Here is an 11,451-nt window from a genome sequence, read left to right as displayed (position 1 = left end):
TGAGCTCATTATAGGAGCTACTTCCCAGCGCAATGCTGGTAAAAATTTTTTTAAAGAGTTAATAGAGGAGTGTTGTGATTATTTCCTGAACATGGAGTGTCAGAAAGAGTAGGGGTTTCTTGAAGAGAAGCTCTTCAAGAGAATGGCGCTCTCATGTAAATGAGAGGTCCAATTTCAAGGCATAAAATTACAAAGTCGAATCATATTTGATATATGCAGCATTTTTATAACAACTGAAGGTAACTTTATTGTTGCTCGATTGTGCTATAAAAGGGCATTACGTAACTGGAAAACTCATAATACTGCACCTTTAATGAAAAGAAATGCCACTCACAATATGGCGGAGATTAGTTGCTTCCGTCCGACCTCCGGAGCTCTACTGGATTGAGTGTCTGCAGGCAGAACCTCTCGTTTTACTGCAGATCGTCACGGGGAGGTCCTAATCTGCTGGTGCAGCTGGGAGCATTTTACCACGTGATTCGAGCGATGTCAGAGCAGTCATCACCATTTCACCTAATTCATGTCGGGGGCTCAAATGGTAAAAGGTGAAACGGCAAGGAAAACTGCTATGAAGTAGACGGAGAAACCCGACCCCGTTTTCCTGCTACTAATCGCCGCCTCGCAACTTAAACAAGGTCGGTTTTCTCTGTTCATTTAAGCGTCTGTTTTCCTTTCGGTGTTCCTCTGTTCACGTCCTAAATACATATTTGGTGTCGGGGAAACAACGGCTGGCCGTTAAGGACTCCCGGTTCCCTAACGTTCAGTGTAGCTCCGTTAAATATCCGTGTTTTGTCTTTGTAGCTTCTTGGTACCATTAGCCGTGTTATGTTGCTAATCATAGCAGGTCTGTGTCGCTGTCTCTTCAATTTATTTAATAAAGAACGCGACTCGATTTAAGGTAAACTGTTACAAAGTAACAAGGCTTTAAACTAATGATCTCCAATGTTCTGGTTTACTCCCTTGGAAACCCGTCGAACAACGAGTGCTTGTGTGGCGATTAGCCTGCGTTAACAACGGCTAACATGGCAAGCTCAGCGGTTAGTAGGCCCACCGATGGTCATTTTCTCTATTTGAACGAATACGCTTAATCAAAACAAGCCGGAACATTTTAAATCACATTTAACACTTCAAGGACTTGCTTTAGTCCTTTTCAGCTAGTAGTACTGACGAAGAGTAACTAGCTTTTTTTGTGAAGAGGTGAGTGTCTTAACCTGTTTTAAACGGAAGTGTCGTTATTTACAGAGTTGAAGTTAAAGAAGGAAGGTAAAAGTAGCTAACCGGGAACCTTATGAACAGCTTTCAGAATGTTAGCTTGTTAAACACACAACGTTCAGGTAAGACATTAATAGTTCATAGCTGTATTTCAGGTTTTGTCGAGCCGTAAAACGCTGTTCTTCTGGGTAACTCTCAACCTACAAGTAACGCATGTAATTTTCTTTTTAAGATTAAACACGTCTAAAAGAAACAGGGAAAAAAAGCTACCTCATTCTGTTGAACCTGCATTGTCTTATCAGTATAATCAGTGCAAGTCTTTGATGTAAGCTGTCCTGAGGGCTTGGTATAAACATCCCTAAACTTGGACAATAGGGAACACTAAGGAAGTCAGTATGTGCCACAATAGGGTGACCTGGGAAATTAAAGTATCTTTCCAAAACGAATTGGGATAGGGGTATGGTACAGTTTAAAAGTAAAAATTCTTACCTTTCATAAAAATCTTTTTTTTCTTTTTTTTTTTTTCTTTAGCCTTATCAAGATAAAACATTGTGTGTCCTGAAAGCTAAATGGCATGCAAGAGTTTTGTTCTCCTCACTGATGAAAGGATAATGACTTTGGTAAACTTTTACCCAAATGTGCCAATCAACAATCTGCCTAATTTAAACTGGGCACAGTTTAAATTGAGCCTTACATGCAAAACAAGTGTTTCCTTGGCTCAGCAAATTCAATGAGCCCTTCCTCTTGCATTGCAATCAACTCTAACCCAAACCAGGGGCCCAGGAGCCCCAGTCAGCCCAGGCCTTTAGCTAAAACAAAGCGAGCCACAAGCCAGCTTTTACTACTTGCAGTGTTTTATATTTATAAAAATTTACAACGCAAGAAGTAGAGACATTTTATGTGCTCTGTTTAGGTATTTTGGTTGGTGAGAGGAATAATGGTAAAGTCCTTGCCCCAAAGGTTGCGAAAATTAACATGTTTCATTCTTTGTGAGTGCTGGACAGCCAGTGAAAAAAAGATGGTTTACATTCAAATGCAGGCCACCCGTTGCCTGCTTTTTCTTCCCCCCTGTTTTCCAATCAGTGAGGAGACATGACCCATTTAAATGGTTGTTTACTTGCATTAGAAGAAGAGCCAAGGCGGTGCTCAATGAACTCTTGTCTACAATTTAATTAGAGTGGGCTTCCCAGCAGCATAATTTTCCACATTACAAAACGCTCTGTACTGTGGCAGTGCTGTACAGTCAGGCACAGATTGACCTTCACCTGCATAAAAATCTCCTTTGAATACTCTTGTATGGGTAATTTGTTGTAAAGCAAAAAAGAGTTAGAACTGTAAAGTGAGATTTCGATCCAAAGGCGTCCATGTATGTTGCGTTGTCTATAATCTTTTCGTAAAACGTACGCATGATGTGTGTTGACACCTCGGTCATGAGCTGGTGTCCTGTCGCATCTGAGCTGCTCTTGGTATTTGGTGGTAAAATGAAAAGCCATATATTTGCCGGAGAGTGTTTTTGTACTTTATCTAGATGTGTTTACGAAGCCACTTTTTATTATTGGAGAATGTTTAACTTTCATTTCAGCAGAATATTGCTGCCTTATAAGGATAATGTACCCCAACATTTCTACTATTAATCTTTCTCAGTTTGGAATATATTACATGTACTGGTCTTTTCTGTTGTTGTTGCATTCATATCCTCAAAGTCCTCGGATTATGTTAAGCGTTGTGTCGGTGCTATTTGATTATTAGGTAAGACTAACTTCATTATGTTGCCTTATTTATCAAGAGAATAAATAAGAAAACTCTGTGATCTGAGACAACTAATCAAATTAGGTTTAGATGTTTCTCACCATGTCTGTGCAACCCAATTTAATCTTTATTTACATAAAACAATTTAAAAATCGCAAGCCTTCATAGACGGTGTTATTCCTCATAGACATGTAAATTCACAAAAAAATGTATTCCTTTTTTTTTTTTCCCAAGTTCTATAAAAGCTGTAGAGTTTAACAGTAGAACTCATAAATCTGGCTGTGAATCAAGTTCCAGCAATTAAAATGTATATATTTTGTGACATTCGCCTTTTTAAAATACTAATAATCATCTTATGTTTTTTATTTTTGTTTTTGTTGTACGATCTGGTCTCGTCTCTTAGAATTGAAGAACTCTGTGTCTATTGTGGCATATGATTCAAATTGCCTTGCCAGCTCAAATTCTTTAAAAAAAACACACAAAGAAGTTGGCGTGTTGGAGCTTGTTGTGTACAATACATAGCTCCAGTTTCTTCTTTCTAAAGACCGTGTTCACATCAGCTGGAAAACTCAATTAATGTTTAAAATTTAAACGGCTTCCTCTGTTTGGGTAATAATTCAGTCTATTACAGTTAATCTCTAACAGACGTTAGACTGTTGAATAACAGAAACTTGTTGGTCTTGTTCCTCTGGGTTGGCTTCAGGTTGTGGTGAGCTGATAAAAGGGGAAAAAAACAATGTCAAACAACCCAAGATATTAAGCGAAACCGAGAAAGTTATTCATAAATGCATCATGCCGTCAGTTGTACAGCTCTCTAACAGCTGTAAGACAGCAGACGCAAGTTTTCTGGTTGTGTCTCAGGATTTCTTGGGACACTGTTGTCCTAACATGTTTTTCCCTCTCTCCAAGAATCACATGAGAACAAAGACACTTTTGAGGCTACTTTGCAGCCCTGCAGTTCTCGGGCTTTTGCCCGCTTTTAACTAGATTCAGTTGAAACATACCGTTTCTTAGTAGATGTAAACATTAGATCTAATTCTTTGTTTTTGGAATTACATGACTGATGCAAAAAGAAATCTGCTGGGGACTGGAGTCAGATGATTTTAGTTTGATCTGCCCTTTGTAGCCAGTAAACACCCAGTAAACACTGGGATTCGATGGCAACACTGCAGTGTATTAGTTGTTAATGACAGAAGAAGACACAGTTAACTATTTCAAGTATTCATGATGTGTTTAATAATAATTTGACTGAGATAACTTAAACATAGACATTGTGGCGCTTCATAAAGCAGCAGCAGCAGCAAACAGAAACTTTAACTCATTAAACTGCACTGCAGTAAAACAGTTCATGGCTTGCTTGCACACCTTTATTAATTTACTCACCCACTGCATCTAGGCCTGTCGCGATAAACGATAAATCAATTAATCACACGATAATTAAACCTATCGACCTCATTTTGATTATCGGCTTTATCGTCTCTTCCTGCCTTTTTTCTTTCTCTTGATGACACTGAATGAAAAAAGGCTCAACTCCGGTGCTCTCCACTGACCCTCCCTTCCTCATTTCCTTAGTGTAATGTCCAGCTCACACTACACGGGCCGATTGTCGGCCCATTTTCAAAACATGAGAGACACATAAGCCGACAGAAATCCTAGGTATAACGAACGGTTCGATCGGGTTCGTCATGCCATGTGGTGTCCAGTCACATGGGCACAAAATAATGGCTACAAGTCCAGTTAACTAATTTTAAAACCAGGCATTAATCAATGCTTTACTAGAATCTACCTGTGATGCATGTAGCGTCAGCGTAAAATCCTGACTGAATGAAAATCATTATAACCTATTTGTCATGTTAACGAAGAACAGCTGAAAAGTTACCGGGTTTATCAACTGTGGTAGCAATTTGGCATCCTCTCCTTGTCATTTCTATATTCTTTGCACGAAATGTTGAACATTAATGTTGTTTCCACATATCACCTCCGATGTCAGCTGAACTTCGGGTTGCGCCATGTCAGCTGTTTGGGATTCCCCTCAGTAATTTCCCCTCAGAAAGCGCGGAGGAGAATCCGCGCTTTCTGATTGGCTACCTGTCACATTCAGCGTTAACGCTCCCAGTCGGGGAAAACCCCCGATTTAGATCGGAGCGGCCACGACGATCTATCGTAACACACCATACACTGCAGAATGATCGGTTACGAAATCACCAGCGATAATCTTAGGGATTATCGTAAGGGGAAAATTGGGGCAAAAAATCGTGTAGTGTGAACTACTACTGCATTAGGTAGTCGGATGTGCCCATCTTCTCTACTTAAATCTCGTGATTACTGAAGGGCAATATAGTATACAGACTTCATAATCTGCACTCTTTTGATTGAATGCAGTATTTATTTCCACTTTGGCTTTATGTTGTTTAGTTTTTTATTCAAGTACATTTTTTGTTGATGGAGACTGAGAATCCATTTTATTTTTGTTTTTGGTTGTTTTGTTTATTTAGTTGATCAGTTCCAGTGTTGTGTTCTTTTGAAAATAAAGTGCATCTATCTATGGCAGGAAATGGCATGGATTATTACGTCATTTCCATTAAATCAGTGTCAGAAGGTCTTGAAACAACATTATCGTATATTGCAATAATTTTTTAGACAATGACTCAGCAAAATTTGTTATCGTGACAGGCGTAATTGCATCATAAATATGACTGGATATTCCACATACAGAGATTTTGTGCATTGTATGAAATGTCTTTCAAAGAAAAGGCCTCCGCTGAAATGACCAGTACCAAAAATGAAATTCACCGATTCCATCCACTGATTGATATAATCCCAGCTTTCTAAGAAAATATTCTTTATATTTACAGTATTCTAGCTAGTGAGCTTTATACATTTTAGATAAGCTAACTGCAGTGATGATGCATAGCTATTTCCCTTTTTTTTTCTTTTTTTTCATATGAAATAACTATTTAACCATTTATAAGTGTGATTAAGTATCTAAGGTCTCAATGAATCAACAGTAATGAAAATAAAAGTAAAAATTAAGTCAATTTGGGGGTGTTTTTCAAATATTACTAATCAGAATTTATCATTGTCACTATAAATCTTGTCACATTTTCCTGTCACACTTGGCTAGTTCAAGGTGTGAATGGGGCTTGTTTGAATCTTTGTCTTGTGAAATTTGCTGGGATTGGAGTAACTTGATGTTTCCAAGAAACATCAGTTACTGCAAAGCGAATACATTCAGACTGGTGTTTGTAAGTAATACTAACCATGCTAATTGAGATATGCTAAGGACAAAACAAATCTTAATTCCATAATTTCTACTGTTTTAAAATAATAGTAAACCCCTTGTACAAATGACCACTCACACTAAGAGGGTTAGAAAAACATTTGACTGTTCGTAGTTTTTAAAACACTCCAGTTTGGAAATTGGCCACAAAATGTTGATCGGTTCACCTCTCTACTCTTAATGTTCACATTTAAAGTCTACACACAAGAAAAACAAACTTCCTGACTTGTTTTCTGTACTTTCATCTCTCAACTGTCCAGACTGGTCTTTAACATCTCGTCTTGGTGGTCCACATAAGACGCGTCCCAGGTTGCAGGAGCACGGCGGAGGAGAGGCTCTGAGGCTGACCACTCCCCCCATTAGTCTTTGAGGCGGGGGGAGGAGAAAGAGGCGGGGATCGAGGAGCTGCTATACCCACCTGGAGCATGGGGCAGAAAGTCCCAGGTGGCATTAAAACTATTGACATGCGGGATCCGGCGTTCAGTCCCCTAACATTGGAGTTGCAGGCCCTGAGTCACACCAAGCCATCTCGTCTAGACCTTCTGCTGGACATGCCGCCCGCCAGCCTGGACACTCAGATCCAGCATTCGTGGAACAACGACGACCGCTCCCTCAACGTTTTTGTGAAGGACGACAACAAGCTGGTGTTCCATAGGCACCCTGTGGCGCAGAGCACGGACGCCATCCGCGGGCGTGTTGGCTACACGAGGGGACTTCATGTATGGGAGATCAACTGGGCCATGCGTCAGAGGGGCACGCACGCGGTGGTTGGCGTTGGGACGAGCGACGCCCCTCTCCATTCTGTGGGCTACACGGCATTGGTGGGGAGCAACTCTGAATCCTGGGGCTGGGACCTGTGCAGAAGTAAGCTCTACCACGATGGCAAGAACCTTCCAGGAAAAACCTACCCGGCCTTCCTGGAGCCAGACGACACCTTCATTATACCAGACTCGCTCCTGGTGGTCTTGGACATGGACGAGGGCACTCTGGGTTACATAGTGGATGGACATTATCTCGGAGTGGCTTTTAGAGGACTCAAAGGCAAGAAGCTGTACCCAATAGTGAGCGCCGTGTGGGGACACTGTGAAATACGAATCCGGTACATAAATGGACTTGATCGTAAGTATGAATTGTAAATGTTTCAACATATTATGTTGCCATGAGCGACTCTCTGGCTGTATATAGAGATTTTATAACCAGAGGATTTATTGATGCTGTAAACTAAGGTCGAACAGTCCATGCCTTGTCCTCACATCAAAACAGGCTTCCTTCAAAGCATAGCAGGACTTTTATTTGTAACCCTTTTTATGCACTGGTTATAGCTCAAAATTATCTGCAGTGTGCTTTGCAGTTTGATCAGATTAATTATTTATGTGATGCTTTCAGCGACTTGCTGTTTCATCATGTCAGGGATTTGTGTCCTTATGAAGAAGGACTTTTCACTGTAAAGATTGGTCTTCAAGGGAACTGCCCTACTTTGTCACAAACTGTACTTTGGCTCCAGTAGTTGGTTGGAAAGCCTCCTGACTAGATGTTTGTGAAATATCAAGAGGTTCCTGGTTGTTCAGGATCAAAAACTGATGCTGCTCAGTATCACAGAGACTAAAGCAAACAAACTGCGACTGGATTAATCCCATTTTGCCCAGCTTTTTGGTCTGAAAACATTGGTGCACATCAGACCGTGTATTACCCATCTATCCCAAGTGCTTTGTGCTCATTAGATTTTTATGTTTGACTCAGATCCTTTGACCTAGTTTTGTGCCTGTGCAAGAAAAGCGCCACAGATAATCTCTTATTCACAAAAAGCAGTCTACAGTTTGAAGTGACGATCTCTCTTTTAGCTGAAGAGCAGAGCTGATTCCACGCCTTAAGATGGAAGCCATTTTCAGACTTGGCAATGCTCCCTATGCAGAGGTAGACATGTAGCCGATGTTTTAGAAGTGTGGCTCCAACACGGGCCTGCTTGAACTCTGATAAAAACCCACACCCTCTTAGCTGCAGTTAGTTTCTTCCTCCTCATCAGAACAATAGTTGCCAAGTCTTTTATCTGACAGCTTGACTGATGTGTTCTACAGAAAGGTTGCAGTTGGAAAATCTACCTACTTCCTGGATAGATTTGGCAACTGGTGCCAAACGTGGGGCACAATTTGCCTGTGTGGGCCCGACTCCTGCAGTGGGTATACACTGCATCCTTCCAATACGTTGTGTGTTTTGCCTCCTTGATGTTCATCTGACTGTATGTTAACCGTTTTTAAAAAAAAAAAAACTGTTTAGATTACCAATGAGCAAAGGAGATTCTCATTTCTAACCACTGACTGCCATTTAAACTTAGAGTTCCTCCTTGGGATTTTGTACATTTGTTACTCCCATCAATTTATATGATAATTGTACATCAAATAGTCTTGATTTTATTTGCAAGCAGGCATGGGGCAGGACAACAAGTACTACAATATGATCTAATTTTATTTATAATTAAAACAATTATTCCCACGTAAACATATCAGTGTTCACAACTGGTGAGCAACTGATGGTGTGCAGAATTATTGTAAAACTAAAAGTATTGTACCAGGCCTTTATTTTATGTTTTTTGTTAACCTATTTTTAATCCATTTAACTAAGAATAAACAAATGGCATCAAAATTTCAACCCTTTTGGACATGAGATCAAAATGTGTTTTGGACCTTGTGTTTATTTTTAGTTGGATGCTGAGTCTACATGCCGCTAATTCCAACTAAACGACCCAACTTCAACCAGATCTTCCCCTTCCTGGTTCAGCTGCTTCAAACCTGAACTATTTTGATCAGCTGAATTTAAGTTGCTCATGAGGAATGAAACGATGTCTTTTTTTTTTTTTTTCAGCACGCTGAGTTTTTTTTAAATTTGAAACCTTGATATAGTGCTTACAAAGCCAAGCAGGTTTGCAGTTTAATGTTCATACTGTAACTATTCTCATTGATTCTTATGTAGGTCACAGAACGTATCGGTTGCTGACCAATTAAACGACACAGTCCCTGCAAGCCGATCCTGTACCTCACCCTTCTGCCTCTTTTGTCTTCTCCTAGCTGAACCTCTTTCGCTGATGGACCTATGTAGGCGTTCGGTGAGGGTGGCGTTAGGAAGAGACCGGCTGAGTGAAATCCACAGACTTCCCCTGCCAGCCTCTCTCAAGAACTACCTGCTCTACCAATGACGAAGTTGACTGACGAAACACATTCTGCACTCCCTCGTTTCTTTCTCTGGGATCGTCCTTGGGTTCAACCCGTTTGGCAGCATTACTGAAGCCTCCAGGACTGATATAGGCACCTGCGTGAATCAGCAAGTACGCTTCTCTGTCAGTTGCAAAACTCCTCTGGAGTTTCTTATCCTGTTTTTATGACTCTTTTCAATTGTAATCTTTAACTTTGTAAAATCAGGAATCACTGAGTACTATGCACACACTGATCCAACTGATGCCCTGACAGTCACCGTGCTGGTGAACCACTTCTAGCTTGTAGGGTAATGTGGCATCTGCTGTGACCTCCAAGCTTGAGTTATGCATTCCTGTCTTTGTAGCCTTGGAAATCTGAATGAAATTGTGCTGAGACGACACTGAGGTGAACACTGAGCCAAAAAAAACACAGCAAACACAGCAGTGCTCTGTTGTTATCTGACCACAAGATGGCAGTACACTCGCATCAGTCTCAAATTAAGCGTTATGAAATTCTGGGTTTTAGAGCTGGTTTTTAAATACATTTGCTGTTCACATGACACAGGAAAGAGCTGATGACCATTTTATAGAGTTACTGGTGCTCTGAGTCCGTTTATGAGCAGCACAGGCCACTCACTGCGTCCAGGTCTCTCTGTAACATGGACATATCTGCTCAGCTGCTGCTGCAATGCAGGAATATCATCAGCAGTCTTCTACAGAAAGATAATGTCACTGTGATTCTTTGTAGCATGCACCTGCAGGAAACTCTTTTCAACAAACAAATTTTTTTTTTATCATTTTTTGTCACTCCTTGTTTTTATTAGTGCAGTAGTTCTTGACCATGTGCTGTTGAGGCCCAAGAGCATTTTTTTAAAAACTCATAATCTCCATGTTTGAGCACTGATTTGCACATATTAAAACAAAGAAAGGAGGAAAAAAGAGCATTTAAATGTTTGACTCTTGGGTCCCACTGGCAGAAAACCATGAACCATTATGTCTTGTTTGTCTATGAAGTGTAAAGCTGGGGTCAGGGGTTTTTGGATGCTGACTTTGTAGGTGCCTGACTTGATAAACTTTGGTTTTAAAGCACCATATTAACAGAAAGCGACAATCTACACAGTGCTGCACAAAATGTAATGGAAGTAGGTCAAATTGCCAACAGTTTGTCAAATGCCATATCATAAACTTATATGTTTTTAAATGTGTATAAGTGGTACACCCTACTTTTCCTTGCTTGCTTCCACTTGATTTGTATTACTTGGTGTAAATTTGTTTGTAAGTATCTATTAAAGATTATTTCACATTATCTGTGGTGTTCAATCTCTTATTGGATCAGACTTGTCATTCTGCTTGCTCAGGCTGTTCTGTCGAATACAGCAAATCCTATCTAAAAGTGATTTCTGGTATTTGGCTACAGGCGACAGTGGTGCAGTGAGCAGCACTTTTCTTCCGGCCCATGTTCGTCCCACAGCCCAAAAACATGGCTGTTGGGTGAATTTTTCTCTCTAAATTGTTCTTTAGGTGTGTGTGTGTGTGTGTGTGTGTGTGTGTGTGTGTGTGTGTGTGTGCGCGCGCGCACATGGTGGCCTGTCTCTCCATGTTTTCCTGCAATAGACTTGCAACCTGTCCAAGGCGAACCCCGCCTCTCGCCCAGGGACCACTGGAGAGATGGGTACCTGACCCATCGCCACTGTGACCCTGCAAGGATAAACGGGTAAAGACAATGAGTGAGTTATGGGATTCTCCTCCTATTTGTGATTTCACCATGTGGATTTAAAAACTAAAAATGCAGTCAAAAAATATTCTGCACCAATTTCAAAGGCCTACAGTTTTGTTAAGCTATAATGACTATCTTTTTATTTTTTCTTTCCCTTGGATGAAAGTTATTGGCCGGATTTCTTACTAGTAAAAAGATGCCTATCGACTTCTAAATTTGCTTATGCCTTAGGTTGGCTTTTTGTTTTTTTCCAGTAAGTTGTATGAGTTGTGTTAGGCTTTGTCTAGTGGAAGAGCTGCGGTGTGA

General features: G+C 40.5%; 1 protein-coding gene across 1 annotated transcript; it reads left to right on the top strand.

The window, feature by feature from the left end:
- The first annotated feature begins 350 nt into the window (after positions 1-350).
- Positions 351-10,734, top strand: LOC103151076 (SPRY domain-containing SOCS box protein 1-like). The gene is made up of 3 exons (XM_007570920.2): positions 351-635; positions 6,502-7,360; positions 9,304-10,734. The coding sequence occupies exons 2-3, from the start codon at positions 6,667-6,669 to the stop codon at positions 9,429-9,431; spliced, it is 822 nt and encodes a 273-aa protein (XP_007570982.1). The 5' UTR covers positions 351-635; positions 6,502-6,666; the 3' UTR covers positions 9,432-10,734.
- Positions 10,735-11,451: the final 717 nt, after the last annotated feature.

The sequence above is a fragment of the Poecilia formosa genome, unplaced genomic scaffold (genome assembly GCF_000485575.1).
Source record: "Poecilia formosa unplaced genomic scaffold, Poecilia_formosa-5.1.2 Scaffold270, whole genome shotgun sequence".
NCBI lineage: Eukaryota > Metazoa > Chordata > Actinopteri > Cyprinodontiformes > Poeciliidae > Poecilia > Poecilia formosa.
This window is presented reverse-complemented; position numbering and strand designations above follow the sequence as displayed.

Coding starts and splice junctions, on each gene's coding strand:
- LOC103151076 (XM_007570920.2), top strand. CDS start 6,667: ATGGGGCAGAAAGTCCCAGGTGGCATTAAAACTATTGACATGCGGGAT. Junction 7,361..9,303: donor GTACATAAATGGACTTGATC/GTAAGTATGAAT, acceptor GTCTTCTCCTAG/CTGAACCTCTTTCGCTGATG.